Raw genomic sequence first — 23,571 nt, forward strand, 5'->3', positions numbered from 1 at the left:
CCTGTCTGCTCAAGGAGACTGTTGGACTGAAGCGACTCTGGGAACAGAGTCAACAACAAAATCATTCCAAACATAATTGCAACAATAATGTCAGTAGGGAGGGCATTTTGCAGTATTTCTGCTCGTTCACCATGGGAATTTTTGGTGGGGGAATTCTAGGAAGATTAACTTTAATCAATGACAATAAGATGATGATTTCTTTTTTTCTTAACTATTTAACAAATAATGAAATGTTTAAGGCAATCTAATAAGTGTGCTTCAATAAATATTTACAAATGGTAAGGACAATGGATGGATGGATGGATCGTAAACATTTATGTTTCCTGTCCTAGACTACATCATCCATTTCTCCTTTTTCTATCCTGTATTGCTTTGCCTGTTCCTGGTCACGAGTGAGCCGGAGCTTATCCAAACTCACATTTACCGCATCAGTGAGAAGCTTCACCTACTCTGCCTGCAAGGAAGTTGGGCAAATGAACAATTACAGCATCATTTAGCATTAACAAATTACTTACTCACATGGAAAGTTTTTTTTTCTGACTGTAAATGCCCTTTTTAGCTTTCAGAGCTACAAAATAACTGCACTACTTTTAGACAACCAACTGACTGACTTATCATCTTTTTTCCATTTGTACTTAAAATGTAACTTGTTCATCAGCACGATGAAGATATGATTACTGTTGAGCTGAAGCTATAAAGAAAATGCAGGGCTGAATATTTTGAACCTCCTTATCTCACTTCATCATTAATTAATTGAATCATTTCATAATTATAAATACAACGTGATCGTATCATCTGTAATTTAGCAACACATTTTGATGTCACAGAGCAACAGGATGCTTAGAAGGTTCCAGATGGTGTAGTTGCACAGTCTTCTTACCTCACAGAGCATAAATTGCAGTAATTTAAACGTCCGAGGGCTATTTATATTGGCCAATGTCCATGCATACCAGCTCCTGCACCCTAAATCCATCCACCCTAAAAATAAATCCAAAGGGGTAGCTGGTGGGCCACGAGTTCTTGTTTTTCAAAGCGATCATCATGACAACTGTCTTAATTGAGCGTTAAGTGCTCTTTATGATTGGAACACTCATCTCTGTTGTAGATCAACCGGACAGCAGGAAGGTTCAGCACTCTCGTCCAATTCCAGCCAGGTTGCAATTAATTCATGCTTTTGTTTATTTAAGGAAGGTCTGCTCTCCATGTGCGCTTTGACGTGAGGTGCAATTTGGTTGATGTTGTAGCAGCACAAGAATGTTTCTTTTTACTTTATTCATTTGCCACATTTAAACAATTATTAGATTACAGTGTTTATAGAGGTTTCAAATTAATTAAATGTCTTGTTTAATAAGCACACATTCAAAGAAATGTGTCCGGTGCCAAAAAGTTGGGAATTAGACTGGAATAAAATACGAGTATGAGTATTTTTCTGTCATACAATTGGTGCTTAGGGTCACGTATGGGGTCACAAAACAGTGTGTGAAATAAATACCACAAGGTTAAGAGCCTACTATGAAAATTACCGCAAAGCTGCCGAATAACGTGATAATAAAATTTTTCTTGTGTTTCCTCTCATGTGGCTACTAGAGGTGGATAAGAGAGCATGTGTGATGCATTGACATCAAGTGCAGGTAGCTGAGTCACACGAGGAAACAACATTTGCTGTGAAATCCAACATTTTCCAGTGAAGATCAAGTTCTTAACTAATAGCTGATGGCATCTGGTCCTGATGAGCAAAGGAAACACTCCTCATGCTTTACGTTATTTCACTGTGCACAGGCTTTAAATAGTCTAAACAGAGCAAGTTAGTAATAGATTCCAGTCTTGATAAATTGGGTTTGTTTTCTGGACTGTGTGATATTGCCTATATCTCCTTCTTGCTTGAACAGAAGTTGTATGGTCCATTTTGTTATTCCCTGGGAAGAAGGCCAGGATCATCACCGGACATTAAATGTCAGCCCTCATTCATTGTCATAAATTGAAAGCATATTTTGATAATCATCACTTGTCAATGCCACACTTAGAATTTAATCCAAATCAACTAAATCAAGTATTCAACCAAGATGTCACCACCGTTGAAGGTACTTTTCATATTGTACAGTATAATTGAATATTTGATTCATATTTGTTTTTAAACTTATTTAACTATAGACACAGTGTTGTGTGTGTGTGTGTTTTGGTTTGGAGCCAGTACATGTGTAGTAGTGACGCCTTGAAACACTTTGCTGTCTTCACCCAGACTGATATTGAACAGGACATTCTCGTCTGAGCTTGTATCCCCATTTTCAATCAAGAAAAAAAATCACAAATATGCTGACAGCAGCGCCAAATGATGATGAATTCTTTGTTAGCAAACACAAGGGAGAAGCATAGGCATCACTTTGCATTTGTGTGGTGGATCCAACTGTAGAAATGCTCTCATCTGATTTGAAACACTGTGACCTCAATGTTCAAAATCATATCTGCTTGTGTGTGGTTTTAAGATGGTTGTTAAAGTTTGGCATTGTTTCACAGGGCGCAGCATCACAGGAGGACAAAGCAACAAAAGCTGCTGTGTGGATCTTGATTTAAGGTAAGGGGCTACTTTTCAAATCTGTTTAGCAGCACACTTTTATGGCCTATTGAGCAAGGCACTCTTTGTTAATATGTTTGATGGATTATCAATGTGGCCAAACAATTGTATTTATCACTTTCTCTGTTTCATTTGATCATAAAGTAATATGACATGGAAATAAGTTCAAATTGGTTTATAAATTGGATGGAGATTCTTCATGGGACGATATTTACCTTGGCAAAGCAGTAAGACGAGTGCTAAAATATGTGCATCACTTAACAGTTTTTTTTTTTTAAATGTCTTTAGCCATGGATTTTATTGACTTTCTTCATTTACATCCAATTTGCTTTGTGCTCCTTTGAATTTTCTTGAAGTTCTTGAAGTCAAGAATTCAGTAATTGGATAACTTTGCAAATGTCTTTGTCATCTGTTTGCATTGTATATTAGGTTTTATTTAGACAGCACTATTTAGTTTGCAAAGTTGGCTTTGAAGTAGAATTAAAAAAAAATATTTATATATATCAAGATGAATGCCCTTTTAATGCAGCACCTCACAATGGATGAATGGTCTTGGATTCAAGCTGCAAACATTGAGCTATAGACACAGATGCGACACTCAACTCTGACCCAAAAATGACTGCTGTTAAAAATGTTTGATTTATTCCCACAAAGCACCGGCGTGGAATCAAAGGCCAAATACAAAGAAATCCATGCAGAAATAACACTCCCATGACTGAATTGGATCGTTAAACAAACAAGAACAAGACTGACAGCAGTTTGTCTGTCTTTCATCATTGTGAAAATATATTCTTAAAAGTGGGAATTCACAAGCTTGTTTTCAGACTATTGTAGGTCAAGAAGAAATGATGGAAAGGAACCATACAAGTTTTTCTCACCAAAGGTTGTGCTTTTAGGGTAAAACACATTTATTGGCTTCATATAGTCACAGTGGATAATATTGACCCTGAGAATGGGAAATAGTTTTGAAATAATCAATGCAACGTATCACATTCAAGGCACTGGAGATGGTTTTCATTTTCATTGTTGAATAAATCATCTGTACATTTTTTGATAGTTTTGGTTCGATTTTCCAGAACATTCTTGCCCCTTGATAGTTTCCAGCTTGGCAAACGTGCTACCTTTTGATTCAAAACGGATGCTTCCCAGATGTACACACGTCAACCTCTGGCTATACAATCATTGATGTTTGCAACGCAACAGATGGAGAATGCCGCTTATTTGTAATGTCGCCATGGAAGTCAAATATTTATAAATGTACCAGCCACCACTTTAAAATTTACCAAATTGTATATAATGGGAACGCCCCTTAGACTTAGGACACCTTCGACTGCAATGGCCTACCCAAATTGGCAAATTATTATCATCTTTCAAGTTTCTAAAGACGCTTTGAATACAACACACAGCTGTGCCATGTGAAATTAGTTACTCATCTGGATCATCCGTTCTGTCTGAATGATATTTTGGATGAGGTGGATGGATATATTTTATTGTTCTGCATTGATTTCCTCACAAAACCATAAACTTGAGTTGCCATAAATGTGTGTCCTTTAACTGAGGCCAGACTTCGAGTACAAGATGTTCATAATAGCACCCACTGGTTACAGAAGTGATGCATTCAAGTCTCTTCAGCTCTCCAAATGTGCACATATGCAAGATGTGTTGGACTAAGATACTGTAGAAGTGGGACAGGGTCCACTACTTTTCATTTTAAATCATGTCTGACACAATTTGGCTTCCAAGACTCCAACAGTCGCAATTGATAAAGACAACAGTTTCTATTGCGCTTGGGGCGGCAGATATACAAACTTTTTGTTTTAAATTTTCTGGGATATGGCGGTGAACTTTACTTACTATGTTTCTTGTAGGCATTCTGCCAATTTTTTTCCCCCTGTTTTATTTCAAACCTTTATTGTATTATTTCCTTTGGGTAAGAGAAACACAATACATATTTGGAATTTTATTACCAGAGCTGAATACAGGTTGCAAGGAGCCCTGCCCAAAATGGCTTAAGCACTGAATGATGCAATGCATCCATCCAGTCGACTGTTCTAAATGTTTTTGTGAGCCACTGAGCATTGTGTGTTTTTCATACAATGCTTTTAAGTCAAATTATTGTTGTTTTTTAAAGTATTTTGGGAGGACTGCAACATTTGTGGGGCCTGTGCCTGGTCTCTCAATTTCCAATGTGTTTCAGGTCAAGCATCAAATCACTACCTGTAGCCTGCTAACTTTTGGCCATCGTTTTTCTTCCTGAGATTATGCTGACGTGATCGTGTTTTTCACGGCTGCCTCGTAGTTCTGCAGATTCAGGTCTATTATATATTAGCTCTCGCCTTTCTTTATGTGTTCCTATAGTTTGCATGCTTGCAGGGATTTCTCCTTGTACACCAGAATAGTCTAACTTGTCCATTGTTGAATGGTTGTTTGTTTATATGTGCCCTGCTGTGATTGACTGAGGATCAGTCCAGGATGTAGCCCAAAGTCACATGGGATAAGGTCCAGCTCACCCTCAAGCCCCCTGATGACCTCAAGCAGGTTATAAAATAGAAAATAAAATCCATTCCATCCACGTGGTTGTAGTTTACACTGGTGTCATTTTGATGAAACCGTTTAAACATCAAATCAATGGTGTCGCTAGATCGTAAAAGTTTTCCGATTTATGACTACAACAGAATGTTTATTTTCATCACATTGGCGTTTTGTTATCACTGGCATGGATCTCTGACAACATTTTGCTTTAATAACCCACCCAGGCTGCCATGTGCTTATTACTCAATACATTTGTCATCCAAATCTCTCGCATATGATGTGTAACATGGGAATAGCGCGTACATGTCAAGGCGCAGCGGGGGCACTGAGAGAGCAACTCATGTTTGTCCAAGTTTGTCCAAAGTCTCCTCATGACTCCCCGAGGGAGGATTCGGCAGGGGAAACCAAACTATGCCACCCAAGGTAGTTGGACAACCTTTGACCCCACGTGACATCCCTCATGTGACCTGTCTCGCTGTCGGAGGGAGTCGCGTCTCAGTGCTTTTCACTGTTCCGTTTTATTGTACTTTCCCACCCACGGTGAGCTCTCACATCGACCAGCCAAGAATGGAAACTGCGTCATATTTCTACATACTTGTTCTTATGATATGCCGGATTTACATGCTGTAACTCAAATAAGACCAAAAGAACATGGCTCTCTTCACAAAGAATGAAACCAAATATTTTTATAAGTGCCAAGGATGCCATGTAAATATCAATGTTGGTCGAATCATAAAAGCACAATTTAGGTCAGGAATCATTGCATTAATGCTGGGGCCTGTTATGAAGCTTTCCAGAATAGTTCCCAGCAGAATCATCTTTCACTTTGAACAGGAAGATTCCAAAATCTTCAGCTTCAAAGCTCTGCAGTATGTTTTTATTATGTCTCAGTAGTATTGTGTCATCTCTACACATGAAGAGTCATGTTTTTTTTTTTAAAAAGAGAGTCCGCCAGATAAACTCAAATTATATTTCAGAAGCATTCACCAGGTCTTGAAGGCGGGTATGTTGGAACCACCAAAAGGGAACACACAAATAGTTGTTAGTTAAAAAAAAAAAAAAAAAAAGAGCTCAAATCTCAAACAAATGCTGATCTGCTGTCATTGTGATGCCTTCTGAAATTTCATGAGACTTTAGCTTACTGTATTTATCATCTACTCTACAGCATGAACTCCATAAGTATGCTTTGTGTTTTTCTTTGGATTTGGAAATGTGATGAATACCTTTGAACCCAAAATGGACCAAAATTATGTTAACATTCTGGCTTGGTGAAACTATTAAAATGACACCATTGGCGGTTTTACACGGTGGGAATAGAACTTCGGACATGACGTGACCGATGCCCACGTACTTTTGTTTTATGCCGACATCCTGACTGCAGAGTACGACGGCAGGCCAAGGATAATCGTCTTAATTATTACTACCGCTAGATTTTTGTAATCCAATAACTGCCAGAATATTGATATTTATATACTATGATTGGATTATGTTTTAGATGTTAATTCTTGGCTAAGACAACACGGGACAAGCTTTAACAGGTCCTGTATGTTGTCAAAAAGGCCTGCAACATCCCAAAACTAATTGAAACGTACTTGTATGGCTTTGGCTTAGTCCTTTGACATTTGTGTTTAGCATCACACCTACTGAATGAAGCCATTAGAGACATTAAGACTTATGAAACACATACCAGGAGTTGGCTTTAACCTTTTCCCAAGTAATGTAAGTTCATGAACTGGAGAACGTATGAGAAACACTTCACCTCTTCTGGGCCGGGGAGGAAAAGACCTGTCCAATATTATCCTGTAACCACACCGAAAAGAAAATGTTGGAAGCTTGTTTGGTGTTCTACCTTTGAGAAGAGACTTACAAAATGTCTAGAAGGCAAATGTCTACTGCTACTTAGTGAAATGGCAGCTTTTATCTGAAATGACACATTATCACTTTAATCCAGAGACTTCTTCCAGTATCTATTTCACTGTAGTATAATCCGATGATGGACATTCTGAGTTGACACTTTGGTGTTTTTTTTGTTTGTTTGTTAACTTACTCGTCAATCATATCAGGGCTTCAAGTATAAAATAAAAAGCATTCAGCGTTCATACTAGGCTCACCTGCAGATGGTGACATGTTTTGCTTGGATGTTCTCCTTCTGCTCTCTCGGCAGTTAAACTCAAACTTTTCTTGTTGCGGTTCAGCTCGCTTGAGAGAAATCCTTCCAGCTCTTTTAATACTCCGATGTGAACGTAAAGTATAAAAAGTAGTTTTGAATCAAAATCTTTAACATGTCACACACTCAGGTTTCAATTCTTGAATTTTTATTTCATAGCATATTGTTAACTAATACAACCTTGCAAAACAAACTATAGCAGACATTCAATCCAGTTTTATGATCACAATACCTATATAAATTCCTCATCTGCTTTGAATATAATCCTAATTTGTACTGTGACCATGTGCTACTTGTCTAATGTTAGTCCTTCATGTGAGGATGACATGTCTTGTCTGGAATTGTGATGATTGTTTGTGCTCATCACTCTGCTAAGCACTAACACAAGACACATTATACAGTGGAATTGTGCAGCTTGACTGATAATTGCATGCAGGCCTCGTTCGCCTTTACAGTGGAAAATATCTGGGAAGTCAACGCTCTGCTTAATGATGCTTGTCAGTTAAATGGCAACAGAGCACTCTGATAAGCAGGCAACAAAGACGCTCCACGGAGCAGAGACGGGCATCGTAGCAGTCTTTTTATCCATGCGACGTGAATGATGATGTCAATTTTCTCTCGCCTCTTTCTTTCTATGTCTTTTTCACAATATGCAAATAAACAAAGATACATTGCATGCTATTCTCTGCTGAGCTGAAACTCACAATACATGATTTAGGGTGAGATTCATCTCATGTTCTACTGACTTTGTCCCTTTGTTGCTTGTTCAAACAGAAGATATTTGGCTAGTATTGATCAACCTGTTGTGGAGGTGAGGGGGACCCCTAAAAAGTCAGCCATGATGGACTTGAGGGCATTCTGAAGCCCTCCGCAGCTTTATATGGGAATGTGTTCTTTTGGTTTGATGGAGAAGGAATCTCTTGTGTGAGAGAGATGTGAACTCTTTCATTCTCATTTCTCACCCTCTCTGTCTTTCTCTCAGGCTTTTCACACATCCATGATCCTCGTCCGTCTCAGTGAGACACCGTTGAAGGCCATTGTGAATAGTTTGTATGTTCAGGCCTGGTGATGGTTGGCGGTGGGCGGTAACCGTGGTTGGTATGCGTGCGGCGGGGTCACCACACAGTCAGGAAGACGCGGGACGGAGGGATCACTGAGTTGTTCGATACTTATGATAGTTACTTACAAATCAAATGTTATGAAATTATTGCCCACTCTGCTTTCATTGCATTTTTCTTTCTGAAAAGTCGAATGAACAGCAGATTCTTAGTAGAAGGACCCCAGGACGCATGTCTCACACTAAATGTATACTCCATCTGACCCTTTGCATGAAACCAATTCTTCAAAATGCGGAGTTAAATAGTGTGTCTAAAAGGAAGATGAGCGCTTGTCCTTATATCCTCACAACACGAGAAATACCAGTGAAACGCATATTCGCAATCACAGTCTACAGTCAGTAGTGCAGTTCTACAGCCAACGTGTTTCCTATTAACTGGTATTAAGTTGTTCAAAGATGTACAGTCAAGAGCTTCAAATCATGGCGGATTACACACAACCTCCAAGAGCAAATCGGCCAGGCAATTTGCTGTCCAGAATGGTTACGATTTCTGGCTCAGGTGATTCAACCTGACGGTTCCTATGCGTTCACTCAGACACTTTTTTCCTTTTCTATGTGGATGACGCTTGACTCGCAGAAAACATTTCATTTTAATTCACCATATTTTTTCTGCAGGTGCAAAGGTTAAAGTTGAACAGGGGCATGTTTACAGTACATTACTAATAAATTGTTTTTGTAAATTTTGATTAATATGCAAAAAAACTTGTTACTCAACATTTGAGAAAAAAACTGCCAGATATTTAATATTGATTGTATTTAGTGCAAATTACCTTTATTCTGTATGGAGGTATGAAAAAGATTAGTTGTGTGATTATTGTTACATTTTACATTAACTCCTGAATGTAAATATTTATAAGTTTTATTATGTAAAAAATTAAATCCCAGAATGGTCGAAAATAAAATGTAGGCTAGTTGTTATTGATTAACTAATCACATTCAATGCTGCGTTAAACATTAGGCCATCTCAATCCAAATAAATTGAAACATTATTTTGGAGGGTGCTTATTTTCTACCATGGTCTAACGAGTAAAAGACCATTATTTCAACTCATCACTAAAATGTACTCCATATTTAGTGCATAAATATTACTTTGGATGTTTTTCACCGAACGATGAATAAGCAAAGCTGCCTTGTGTCTGTACATGTGGGCACGTGTGTGAAATCCTAGCTGCGGGTGAGGTTGTAGTTTTTTTTGTTGAAAAATGATTCGTTGGTTTCAACTGTTGGTGTCTGTGCTTTATTGCGCTCAGTTGGACTGAGTATGCATATGAGAACAAACTCCAATAAGCCTACGGGACACATTTTACGACTCACAACTGATTTGTCAGTTTTAATGAGAACATTTCAAGATGCTGATATTGTAAAAAGAATCATCTAAAATAAAGCCCTAAAATTCCTCAATTAAATGGAGCATGACTGAGTGTCTGCTAAAAACCATATTCAGAAACATCCCGTTCATGTGTCCACCACCTTCATCATAACGGGGCTTCAGCTGAGTAAGCACAGTATAGAAATCATTTCTGACTGGGCCCAGAAGGCCCCAAACAAGCAACCTTGACCTTGGATAGCCCTTGGTCCACCTCCAAAAAGTGTCTCGTGTTGCTCATATGACTGGCCGCAGGTCAGAGGAGAGAGCAGCGCCATGAAATGAATCCGCTCAGCATGGCTCTGCTTGATTAGAGCTGACACATTGAAGCTCCGTGGGTTCCCTGCTGCTCCTTGGGAGTAATGAATCAGCACAAATGAACACACGTCGGTGTGAAATCTCAGACAAGCGTGCTCATTTTATTAAGATGAATTGTTCATTAGTGTGTTGTTTGGCGAAGAAGCTAAGCGGTCCTCCTTCTATTGTGGCTTGTGACAGGGAGTGGGCATTCCCAGACATTTTTATTGATCCGTTTTATGAAGTGCTGAAGTGTCCTCATTAGGGCTAAAGTTCAACTGGAGCCTATTTGGTCTATTCTCATTATCATAAAAAAAAAAAGGATTGAAAACAGAGAAATAAAAACTGACGCAGGATCAGTGATGTGAGGTTTATGGCTTTCGAGGCACTGACTCATAGCTACATTTTTGCCAAGGAGTAAAACTAAATTCATAGCAACTCAAAAAAGATGCAAGAGCTTTTAAAGAGCGAGAGTGCGATGTGTTCTTCATTTGAAATCTGTGAAATGGTATATTGCAGCGTGTACATGGTCTTACTTCAAAATTAAATCATTAGGCCTGCCCATCTGGACTAAATATATTTTAGTTTATTGTAAATGTCCTCATTTTAGTGTCCAAGAGAATAAATTATGGAAACAATGCAATAAAACAAAAAAACCCCAAAAAATAATTTCATGTGACTTTATTGAAAAAGTGGTTTGCGTATGAATAAAATATTGTCTCGTGGTTTACAGACAAAATATAAACGCTAATACATGAGATATATTTAAAAAATGTGTCATAAGAAGATTACAAAGATTATTTCACATTTTCTCTGTGTCCAAATGTAGAAAGGTGCCCACTTATTTTTGCATACTAACAAGTAAATGCAAAACAGTGTTAAAAACATATACAGTAAGAAATACACAAAATGTCATTCCAAACATTGTGATACAGCAATATATTGGAATGGTTCAAATAAACATTGATGTCTGTTTAATACAGTATATTAGTAAATGTTCTTTGCTATATTAGCGAGATCTATGCGCCACTACACTCATTTTTTTAAAATGTATTTTTCTCTTTAAAAAGGGCACCAAATATGAACATAAGGTGCTCACATTACCTCTAAAATTCATATTTTGTTATTGGCATTGTGGAGTCACAGATTGATTCATTATTGTAGTGCAGAATTATAGCCCATTCATATTTATCACACCTACAAGAATTGGCTGCCACTTAATTGGATTATAGCCCCTTAGCAAGCAGTCCGCCAATTGTCAAACATAACAAATAAAGTTAACAAAGACCACAACCACCAGTATGCGAATAGTTAAGCAGAGAGGAAAGTCTATGGGGTGCTGGGAGTGTCCTAATAGAAAGCACATGTTGGATCGCAAACCAGACTTTTTGCTCTGCTTTGCCTCACAGGTTGTGCTGACACTAAATAGAAATAGGAACGCTTTTCAAAGCTAATCAAGTGTTTGGTGTGGCTGTGCTGAAATATGTCTTGAATAATAATATTGACTTTAATTCTCAATTTGTTGGACAGATTAAAACAAGATGCATCAGTGGAATCCAGCGCTGTTGAATGAATGAAAGCAGAGAGAACAAAAACACAATTGGTGGACAGAATTTAATTGGCTTGGCTGACTTTTAACAGTAACATTCTAAGAAGAAATCAAATTCCTCTGGTGCAAGAAATGACAAATTGTATCCATAATCTAATGCATGACAGGAATATCTTTGTGACATTTTAGCCTTCATTTAATATTTACTGTACTGTATTCTGCATGAAAAAGCATTCAGTGAGTATATACACAATATAAAAATAAAAACTGTAACATTAACGAAACATAGCACTTGATAATAAAGTGGCTCAAAAATATTTATTTTTATGTATGATAAAAGACCATCAAACCATTCTCTTGGCCATCATGAACATTCCCTTTTTTTGATAGAGCCAACTTGCCCATTGATTCTCATCCAAGAATATTGCCGTCAACTTGCTCAAATGTCTCCAAACAGTAAAAACCTTTACCGGATTAGGAAGTCTGATCTTATAACTGAGGTTTCATCTTGTTGTGTGATGCACTGAATAAATATTTGGTCTCTACTGATATGCTCCATCAACAAAAGCTGCTTTACCACACAATACATACACCAAAACTCCATTGTTCCATTTTCTTCATCACCTTTCTCTCTTATTTCAACTTCACATCGGACCATTAAAAAAATGCTCCCAAAAATAAAGACATGATCTGATTATAATTTTGTATGACCTGAACAATACAAACCGTATGAATAATAAAAATGCTTCTGACCTTGAATGAATGTGTAGCACCACATGACCAGTGCTTTGCGGCATGTTTGTCATTCCTAAAAAAAGGTGTTTAAAAAATAGTGCCATTTTCACATACATAAGGCAGAAAGTCGGAATATAGGTACTTAGTGAATAATTTACATTCTTGATCATAGCACAAATCAAGTATTTCAAAAAAAATCTTGAGAAAGTTGTGTTAGTGTGACCCGCCTATAAAAATGACACAAATTATAATTCGGAATGACTAAAGGACACTTGACATAAGGTGGTGGGGCAAAATCATTACCCGTAAATATGTTCAGAGAGAAAATTCAAAATGCCTTTTTCTACACACACTCTTGAGCTGATCAGCCAGCACTCACACAAACACAAGTGACATTATTTGCATCAATTGTTGAAAGAAAGGTTTTAATCGCACTTGGTGCTACCGTGGAGGTTTTGGGGGTTACGGGTGGGACTGTGTGGACATCCAGAGAAGCCGGTGGTGGGTGGCACAAATTGGCGGTGAAGTGCTTCTTGTGCAAGCAGTCCAGAGAGGTGGACAGGTACATACAGCGTGTTTACATACATCCATAGCAGTGGAAAGGAGGTACACAGGTTGGACCCGAGGGTGCTTGACCAACATCCCTCAGACTTAGTTCCTCTTATTGTTGCGTCTTCTTGATTTTTTCACCCTGCACACACAGTTAGAAATAAATTTACTGACAAATAATATGCTTTTCTTTGCAGAAACCAAAGCAAACAAAACATGATTGGCCATGATTTCTCTTTCAGATTGTAGTTTACAGATTATATTCCGTTCTCTGCTACTTGTTCACCCATCTATGATGTTTTTGGATCAAAATCTATATCAATAAATACCAATGCATATGCTAAAATTTGACTACCCCTTCATTTCAATAACATTTGCCATTCATGTATAATGTGTATGATTTTTTTTTTTTTTTTTTTTTACAAGGAATATACAGTTGATGTAATCTAACATGAAAAGAGTGATGTGATAAAGTGCAGCCACGCTCATCCCAAGGGAACCAAAGAAATGATTTTCTTCATTCTCGGTAGGGCACTATTTTGTGTTTCATTTCACATTCAGTGTTTTAGGTCATCTCTTACAGTGTAACAACATTGATGTAGTATTAAGGCTACCAAGTGGGGTTAGAAATGTGTATCACCGACACATGTGAAGTGCACTAATAAAAATAAATAATATGCATCTGTTCCCAGGCTGGAGCACAATCTTCTCATCTGACACACTGGGAAATGTTATGCTTGATACTATATCGCAACATGTGATGCCAAACATGTAGGGTCTCGTGTAGAGACAGTCAAAGTCGACAGCAGTAATTCCCTCAACAATTCTGAGCTGCGCCGAGCCAAAATAACTCCCTGTTAAATCAGCCCCATATTTTTTTCTTTTTGTTCAAATCACTTGAGAAGTAGTGGCTGCTCATATCGGTTTCAAGGCCGGGCAAGAAACCAAATTAGTTGAATTCAGAGATTTGTTTGTAAACACATTAAACATTTGTTGTTGTTGCTTTAAAACAAATGTTTACAAGGTATAATTAATTATCGTTTGCTTAATGATGACATAATCAAGACCAATATTTTACTATTTAGGCAAGTCATGCATAAACAATTGACTCCTTGGTCATCCACATGAATGACTTGTTTTGTTTTCCCTACGTGAGCTTTTGTAGTGTTTCGAGAATCAGACATCCAGCCTGGCAATAATCACCAGCAGACATTTTTGCTTATGAGGAATGTGAACATTTTAACAACATGGCTTGTTAAAATGTGAATGTTCTGCCACTGATATTAGACCTTCCAAACTTTCCTCCCCCGGTGTTGCCCCGCGGCCACGGCAAATCTGCTGTTCATGTGCAATTAATGGTAATAATTTTGCGGAGCATACATTTAAAAGTCCATTGGACATAGTTTAGTGTTTAAGTGTATTACTAAGTGCGGCAGGCGTGTGAGCTGATGATGATGAACACAGTGATGACGCCTGTGATGCTCAGACACAAGGTTATGAGAAAGGAGGAAGCAGGCGCACCACAGACAGATTTATCATCCATCTTAACTACATGCACTTCATTTCACAGATGATAATTCAGGCGGTTTACATCAACCAAGTCATTGCTTTCAAGGAGTAATTCCCAGCAAGATGGTGAAGCAGCAATTTGTATCAGTGGTTTATTTGTTCGGTGTCGGCTCTAAATTGTAATTATTCACGTCTGTCTTGGTCAGTGATGCGCAAGCCCACTCGAAGAGAGAGAGTGTTTTTTATTCTTACTTGTTTATGGCGTTCTTTAAGTACTGCTGCAGCCACTTGGTTTCTGGGTTGATGCAAACTTCCCTGTTGCTCTTCAGTTTGGCACTGTGGGATGAAGACAAAGAGGGTTGGATTACGAATGGGGTACAGTTTTGACTGCAATTTGCAATACCTGACAACTAATTTGATTTCCATAAAAATGTAGAATTTTTTTTACACTGTAGATTAAATTGCAGAAACAATTTTTTTTCTCTCAATTTGCTATTCAAGTCACAATGTAAGGCGATCCAGTAATTGACTCCTAAAGAAAAAATTGTACACACCCCAGAATCAAAACTGTACTTTCTTTTTGGAATGTAGTCTGCTAACAAGCAAAAAAAAAAACACCACCACAAAATGATGCTTTTTTTTTCTCAAATTCATTCAGGGCAGCCATAGATAAGAAAAAAAGGAATACCATGAAATGCTTCATGTAGGAGCATATGTAGCATTAACTTAAACAGACAGATAAATAATCATAAATATTGTCTTCTCTGAAGGCCTATGTGTTCCACATATTGACTTTCTAGTGTTTATTTTCTTGACATAACATAAACTCACAGAAAAACGCATGTTACTGTCAAGTTTGATGCACAAAAAGGCCTCTTGAGTTCTCTAATTGCTTCAAATTGTGAAGTGTGTGTTTTTGATGTCCTGTAAATCGGGTTTATTGTTGACATAAATTCAACACTGCATTGTCTACGGAGCACCCTCTGCCTATAAATTTGCAGTGAAGCCAAAAGAGATACATTTTAAAAGCTTCTTTGGCAACATCAACTCTAAGAGTTGGAACACTGAGATCCAGTGATGTGAAAGCAAATGGATGCAAATGCACAAGACGGACTGTTTTATAACTGCATTATGTGTGTTTTTTTTTTTCCACGAATGCATATTTATTACTCCCAATTGGATAATAAATATCATATAGTGAGGTGATAAAAGGTCATGTTAATGACCTACTGCTGCGTAAACACTTAAAGGTTTATGTGCTGGTTCTGGACATTTTTAGCTTATCTGTTTCTTATAAATCACAATATTTTTGACTGCATATGGAATAATAGCACCATTTCATCTTTGAAGAACTCACATTGTGTAAAAACTGCTTCCAGGCTGCTGTGACAGCAAACTCTAAAGTTTTTGAACAAAGTTTCTTTATTTGATGACAATTAATGTATTTCATTTAGGGGAAAAAAAAGGGACTCTTCACTACGAGACACATTTAATAAAAATAGCGGTCAAAAACACCTGAGCTAAACCTCAGCATGTCTTCCAACATATGTGAGCTGTAAATGTGATGCTCATTGAGCATGACAGGTTGTCAACCCCTGGCCGGCTGTGAGAAATTAACACTTTTCCGTTTCCACTGAAGAGCAGCTGCATTAGAAAAAAAAAAAAAAAGAGAGAGAAATATATTCATCTAGTTCTGTTTCCATGACTGACATGGACCGCTGTGTAAATCTACACGGATTTGTTTCAGACCAGGTGTTGATCATATTTTTAAATGGGTGGTTGCGCTGCTGTGGGTGTGAACACAGCAGCTCCTCTCGTTCACTTTAATATGTGTCTCACTCACATCTCACATGGAAACATTTGAGATGCAGCGATTTATGTGTGACTGGACCATGATCGCCCCGGTCAACTTTACATCATCTGCCCCTGGAGGTCCGCTTGTAGTTCCTTCTAAATGTCATTTTTTTGCGCCTCAAAGCTTGGTTTACCATGTCTCCTCGTAAAGGTAGACCACGCATAACAAGGAGAATATCTAATTTGTGCATGGCCTCATTAGGGTTTTGATTGGTAACAATATGATATTAATATTTGAAAGAAAATATGCAGGTTGCCACTTCCCACCGTTTGGGCTCAGAAGTAGATCAAAGTGTGCGAGTAGATAAAAAAAAAATTGAAGTTTTTTTTTTCTTTTTTTCTTAAGGCTTAATCTCCTGCCTGCTTGTGTGATATTGCACAGAGTCGAAAACATCTGTGCACATTGGTTTGATGTAAACTTTGACTTTGGCAACTTCTTTTGATCTGACCGGTGGTTCAATTTAACTGTGATTGAACCAAATAATTAGCGGATACAAATTAGGGTCATTTAAAACACTATTGTCTGAGAGTGCTCGAACCCAATTCTTTCATGTTCCAAAAGAAGAAAAGGGGCATTTTCTCAATCAATTTATCAAGAATATCCATCTAAGTTCTCTGTTATCTTGAAGATACATTTTAAGACTTACATCTTCCTACAAGATGCAATCCCAAGAAAACTAAAGTTTCACCATTATTCTTCTTCTATTTTTATTTTGTGGAAATGTGTGCTTTGACTTTTATCATTTACTGGTCACCTTCAAATTGTGGCAAAAGAGAGAAATCTAGCTGAAGTATTTGAACCAATATTACTATTTTATATAATATATCCATTCATCCATTTTCTGAACATCTTTATTCTTTTTACGATTGTTGTTTCTTCTAATAGAGAAATATTTGAACATATTGAAAATATGAATTTAAAGCCAAGTTGTGGACTGATATTTCTGGGACATCAATGTGTTCCCAAATATGATTGATTACCATTGTTGTGGTCAGAGTGTTTATTTTTGTGTGTGTGTGTGTGTGTGTGTTTGAGAGAGCGTCCCCATGAGTGATGAAAACATGTGTAAATATTTAGGTGAAGATTTGTAGCAACACAAGTCGGGGGCAGGCGGCTCGGCTCTTAACATGTGTGTGTCACACCTTTGTGACAAAAGGTCATGTGTGAGAGCTGGCAACTGCGAGGGGAGTCTTTCTCTTCCTTCCATATCTCCATCACACTGCTCCACCAATGAAACACCATCTCGCTTTAACCGGCCACCTTCTGTGTTCCTCACCTCACACGAGCAAATGGCATCTCACTTTAAAGAGACGAGGAACATCCAATCCCTCAAACTAACAGGTCAGCAGCTCCGTAACTGGATCTGTGTTTATTGTCTCTCCTCTTCTTTTATTGGGTGGGATGGCATGTCCATCCGCTTGGGACCTCCATCCTGTTTTTGATGTGTTCCCAGAATCTCTTCTGTCCTGTTTTATCTGTCTGCTGGTCTGGGCCAGCAACTCACCTCTAATTGACTTGGCTCAAGTTTGAGGGCTGGTGTTCCACAAGCAGCAGGTAGTAATTACTTCACAGCAAGTTAATACCAACAGCATGCTGGGATGAGTGGGAAGGAGATGCGGGGGTCATATTGGGGAGCATGGCGGGTAGACTCTCGGGCAGGACGGGGGGGGGGGGGGCCACAGAGAAGTATAATGTTTCTCTACGTGCTTTCATGTGCCTCAGTGGCGATATCTCAGGAGCTAGATGTTTTTGTCCTCTCCTCTCCTTGCCGAAATGACTTCTTGACTCTTCTGGGCTGGTGGCATCTCTCTGTGTCCTCTGTGACCTTTTGCCATTCATTCACGCTCCATAGAGTCACAAGTCACCCCCTCCTCATTTGGCAGCCTTTTCGCCTTTTGGCTGAGGCCTCTGCCACCTGATTTTCTATAGAAAACTAATGAATGAGGCTTTTGAGTTAATGTGTTCCAGGTCGGTGACATTATACTCAGCCTTGCTGTGCGGTCTGAGGCGGCAGATAAAAAAAAAAAAAAGAGAAAGTGGAAAAGGGACGCAGGGGGTCAGTAGAAACACAAAGGTAATCACTTTGACCCTTAATTATTGCTTCCTTTGCAAAACATAAATAGCCCCCTCGAGCTTCGGCCGTCACTTTTTTCCTAATTTAGAGTGCAACACTTTGAAGTAGCCTCTTTATGGATGATTTAAACACCTTGCAACAAATGAACCTTCAATCAGATTAAAAAAAGAAAAAAAAGAAAAACATTTTATGTTTAATAAACTCCATTTTTTTTAAGATGACTGAAAATTTTATCTGGATCCATATTATTTTATTTGTGCAATTACTTGACAAAATATTTTTTTTCAGTGTAGTATTGTAGCATTAGACATTAAATTACACATTAACAGTGTGCATTGCTTGTCACAACAATTTCTACATCTCAGGTTTGTTGCATGTAGATTATAGAATTGTATAAAATCTCTTGAATTAGCAAGAAAAGTTTAAGAAAATATTATATCCTTTAGATCTGGGGAAATTCACAACTAATAGTTAACTTTGTATTTGTAATTTTCAAACTATATCTTTTGCATAGTATACTTACAATCACACACACAGAGACCGACTTTCATTTGACAACCTGGGCTGGTCTCCAGTCAATCGTAATATTTCACACTTCATTACATTTAATCAAGCATTTTTTCCCACATCTTCTCATGACATTGTTTGGCAAGTACTCAAGTTGAATTAATGTTCCTTGCACAATTTAGACATCATAATGGAAGCTCCAAAAATTGCTATCCTGTTTAATGTGTGACTGTTGTACATTTTTGGCATGGCAGCAGTTTGTGTAAGACTAGAGAATTCTCTTGGCAAAGCGTTTATGTCGCAGGAATGTATGTATATCTGGATATGACAACTGTTTCTGTTTGGTTTATCACATTTGTCGATATCCACCCCAAAAAAAAAAAAAAACTAACACAAAAACAAAAGCACTACATTTCTACCAGCATGTACAAAAATTTCCCACCACTTGGCAACTTGTGATATAGCGCTCGTGTGTAATATATTGGAATTTATATATTCCGGCTTGTTCTGCAGAATGGATAACATTTCCTTCACGTCGTCAGAACCCAGCCAACTATTTTACGTTCACACATGAAAATCAAAGTAACAAATCCAGCATGCTTTGTTTACGTTGTTGCTTAGCTGCTTTAACTTTTACTTGAACCAAAACTACAGATCAATGAAGGCTGGACTTTAAAACCTTGACGACATTTCAATGTCACTAATATTTGACAAAGAACAGCGTCTACCTAGAATTCTTACAGAAATAAATAAAATGTTATACTTACATGACTTGGAAAGGACAGTTGGGTGTGTGGAGGAACTTGAGTTCTTTGATGGAGCGCTGGGGAACCGTGTTGAGAGTAGAACGACACCAACACCTCTCCACCAGACTGATGGGCTTTGCTGCAAACACATCAAATGGAAAATGAGAAAAATGGAAGACAATATGCAAAGAACACTAGTGTCTTCTTTCTAGGCAATCAAAAGCCACTTTGTATTGTATGTCCCTAATAAAAAAAATAAAAGACACTACGTTAAAGGAATAAGGAAATTATAAAGAATTAATCTCTCAAACGGTGATGTCATTACATCCTGACTTCTGTGCTAGAAGTGTGTTTAATCCACTCTCACATCTTTCCAAAGCACGGGAACATACGAGTTTACGTGCTATTGCTCTCGACAACATGTTCATTAAAAAGAGATTAGTCCCTTTTTGACCGCTTTCTTTTTCTCCACGCCCGCACACACCACCGAATTTTAGCTTTTCACTCAGAACGCATTCAGCCTGACCACTCTCTCACTAAAGGGTCCTCAACACACAATTTCTGATGTGGTCCTCTTTCATAAAAGAGCCCTCTGCAGCTCACACAGCCTCAGTGGAAATCACTCTAAGTACATTCTTAAAATGATTACAAATCGCCCGTGTGCCACCAGCATGGAAGCTCGCGGGGCCCGGTGCACTACTGCAGATGCAAGCTGATAACATCAAACATCAAAGTATGATCAGCGCATTCCTTAATACAGCTTGCGGATTGGTCCAAAATGACGGCTCTCAAAATGACCCATATTTTTTTGCAATGTATTCCTTAGTTTTTAATACGGTACTGCACAATAAATTTAAATAAAGAAGTCAAATAAAGCAGGTGCACCTATGACCAACCTGATATTGATAGTGAGATAATTTACTTATACCAAATGCGCCACCACAAATGGCAAAGACCCAAGTAATATCAGCCTAATGCCGACACCCTATTCTAATGCAAACGAGGGGATCATTATGCAACACGCAGCTCTGGCGCCCGAAGCGAGCATCCACAGCTATCACTAGCGTGTTGTTTATCCCTAATTAGAAGCTAATTAAAAGAAAGCAAAGAGAAAAGCCAAATGCACACAAGTCTTTAATATGCAATGTGGGGGTGTTAGCAGGGAAGAAACAACAAGCTTAACATAAGCGCAGGTCAGGCAGCTCAACAGTCTGATTTGACGCCTGGCAAGGGACATTAGGTGACACTAAAGTGGGGCCACAAAGTTGATAACATGCAACTTTGTTAGATAACCATTTGGTGTCCTGTTAAAAAAAAAAAATCTAGCATACTTCATTTTTATGCAGAAACCTCAAAACAAATTGTGCGAGAAGATTATTGGGAGATACAACTCTTGATAAACGTAGTTTATGTGATTATATACATCATATGATGAAATTTATTTATTTAAACCAAGAATCATGAATTTTAAATAATAATGATAATAATAATAAGGGAAAAAGATACAATTTGACCATTAATATTCAGATGTGAACAAAGACTTCACATTTGAGATTTTATAATATTCTTGAGGCATATCAGCTATTTCAAAATAATAATTATGAGAATAACAAATACAGCTTTATAATAAAAACGTCAGGTTCAGATTAACAAATGAAAGGTCTTATAGTACAGAGTAGATCGGCAAAATGATAATAATCATACAAGTCTGGTTAATTCTAACTTACCGGTACTTGTAGGTCCATATGTGACCACGGCCAACAGAAGCATCAGTGGCAGCAGTTTGACGTCCATGTTGGGGCTTGCTCAAGTTGCGCCGTCTGCTACAGTCCAAGGCACTACTGAGGCCGCCAGCTCTGTATTGTGTTAAAACCTCGATGAGAGGGAGAGTCGGAGAGAGAGAGAGAGAGAGAGAGAGAGAGAGAGAGAGAGAGAGAGAGAGAGAGAGAGAGAGAGAGAGAGAGAGAGAGAAAGGGGAAGGAGGGAGACCCACTTTCTCAGAAGAGGAGGGCAGAGGGGGTGTCCCAGCATAGGAGGAGAGGAGTATTGGAGAAGAGAAGGAGGGGGGAGCAGTGGTGAGTCAGGAGAGACTTCCTCACTTGTAAAAGCTTGGCAGGGGTCAAGGAGAAAGTCTGGTGCAAATTCTTTGACTTGCGTTCTCTTTGTCTGAATGAGCCTAAATTGTTCGATAATTTTTACAGGCAAACTTAATCTGTCGGTCTGTAACCTTTTGACTTCAGCAGGTGTTTGATCCATGAGTCGACCAATGAAGTTCAAACGACGTCTACTTCTGCGCCTTTCTGTGACTCTTCCAGTCTGTTTGTACTTCTTTTGCAAGCTGCTGAAAGAAACATCCCATTGTTAGATGTCATGTTGGTTTCATGTCATGAAAATGTGAAGTACATGATGAAGACAGTATACAATATAGTGCATATGAAAAATATGCAACTATTTATGCGATATAAAAAAAAGAGACTGAATTGTGACTTATACAACTCATTAGAAAAACAATCTGAATGAAGGGAAGTCAAAATAACATAACTCAAATAATGCACACCCGCTTGTAACTTGGGATGTGGGTGTCAATAGAATTAACCAATCACAGTTGACCTTATGTTTATTGGCACACAGTTGCCACTATAAAAAAAAATCTAATCATGATTCATGTTAATTTGCCCCTTTTATATTATTGTTGAAGTCTCTTCACCATCTGCAGCACACACGTCTATGTGACCTCCCTCTCGAGCTTCCTGCTGTTAGACTAATCTTGTATTCTGCATATCAGATGATTGTGCCAATTCTCCCTCTCTCTCTGTCTGTCTCCCGCTCAATGGAAAGTTTGCGTGTATTGAAGTTGCAATGCAAATGCTGGAGCTCTGGATTATTTAAGAGGATAATAACGACCAAAGAGTTAACTTAATGTGCTAGTTGGAGAAAGAACAAATGGAAACAATTTATTTTAGTGCTCATTTCTTTATACGAGGCTACGGAGGCGCTTTGCGTGAGAATACAATGGCTTACTTTTCCATTTTGCATTTTTCAGTGGAATCTTGAAGGCCACTATCATCAAACCTTTATTAACTGTGCAGGTAATGTTCACGTTAGCTGTTTTTACATTGTTAATGTTAATTGATCAATTTAGCAGCAATGCACACTTGACAACAATAATAATTGATACAAATAATAATCTCATAATAATAATAAGAATAATAATAATAATAAATTGACCCCTCAAAAGTAAGCATAATAAAATAAAACACTTATCATAATAAGTGGTGATGGGTATGCAGATGCTGGAGTCCTCGTGCTTAGTAGTGAAATCTTACTTTCACTCCTTGTTGGGTCAAGTACTGTTTTTGGTAAAAGCCATTTTCTGTGTTGAAAATGTCAAACATACTTTTAAATGACATAAAATCAACCGACTGAAACGATTCATCGTGAAACTGGAAGTAAGAGAATAAAACTCTTAGCAACGTTCCGCAAGTGCATCATTGGGTTTGTCTCTACAAGTCCATTAACATTCACATTACAATGCATATTGTCTGTAGTTCTCTGCTGGAACTGAAAAGCAGTCTTCTTGCCAGAACATGACGCCCTTTTGGCACCCCCACCCAACCCTTATCATGCTCAATAAAACCATACAAGCACTTAAGGGTGGTTGTGAATTCGTACGCCAAATCCCTTTACAGGCCTGTGCTGCCGGTGGGGAAGAAGTGGCAGGTCCCGTTGTAAGCCATAAACTTGAGAGGGCGTTTAGAATGAGCCAAAGTAGGGTGCACTAAAACTGCCACCAAGAGGAGAGAGCTCAAACTGATCTGGCACACTGTAAATGAGCTGGCTGGAACTGACTTTCTCTAATGACACCAGCAACGTGTTATTAGTGTTTTACGGTGCAAGTAAACAAGCTGAGAAATAACGAAACATTTAGCCATTAAGAGGACTGCAGTCCTCCATTGCAATATAATTTTTTTCCTGTTTGTTCCTATGCAACTTTAA

The 23,571-nt window shown here is 38.2% G+C and overlaps 1 protein-coding gene across 1 annotated transcript; it reads right to left on the minus strand.

The window, feature by feature from the left end:
- Window positions 1-10,732: 10,732 nt before the first annotated feature.
- cxcl12b (chemokine (C-X-C motif) ligand 12b (stromal cell-derived factor 1)) lies at window positions 10,733-21,400 on the minus strand. The gene is made up of 4 exons (XM_085911862.1): window positions 21,303-21,400; window positions 19,597-19,714; window positions 14,646-14,729; window positions 10,733-13,026 (listed from the first exon to the last, which is right to left on the minus strand). Exons 1-4 carry the CDS (start codon window positions 21,367-21,369, stop codon window positions 12,987-12,989), a joined length of 309 nt encoding a protein of 102 aa, XP_085767988.1. The 5' UTR covers window positions 21,370-21,400; the 3' UTR covers window positions 10,733-12,986.
- Window positions 21,401-23,571: the final 2,171 nt, after the last annotated feature.

This window comes from Syngnathus leptorhynchus, chromosome 5 (assembly GCF_054491065.1).
Source record: "Syngnathus leptorhynchus isolate UIUO chromosome 5, UIUO_Slep, whole genome shotgun sequence".
In the NCBI taxonomy this organism is placed as follows: domain Eukaryota; kingdom Metazoa; phylum Chordata; class Actinopteri; order Syngnathiformes; family Syngnathidae; genus Syngnathus; species Syngnathus leptorhynchus.

What these genes read in the sequence shown, in the direction of transcription:
- cxcl12b (XM_085911862.1), bottom strand. Translation starts at nt 21,369, where the DNA reads ATGGACGTCAAACTGCTGCCACTGATGCTTCTGTTGGCCGTGGTCACA. An exon ending in ATATGGACCTACAAGTACCG is followed by an intron (nt 19,715 to 21,302) that starts GTAAGTTAGAAT and finishes ATGTGTTTGCAG; the next exon opens with CAAAGCCCATCAGTCTGGTG. An exon ending in AACTGTCCTTTCCAAGTCAT is followed by an intron (nt 14,730 to 19,596) that starts GTAAGTATAACA and finishes TTCATCCCACAG; the next exon opens with TGCCAAACTGAAGAGCAACA.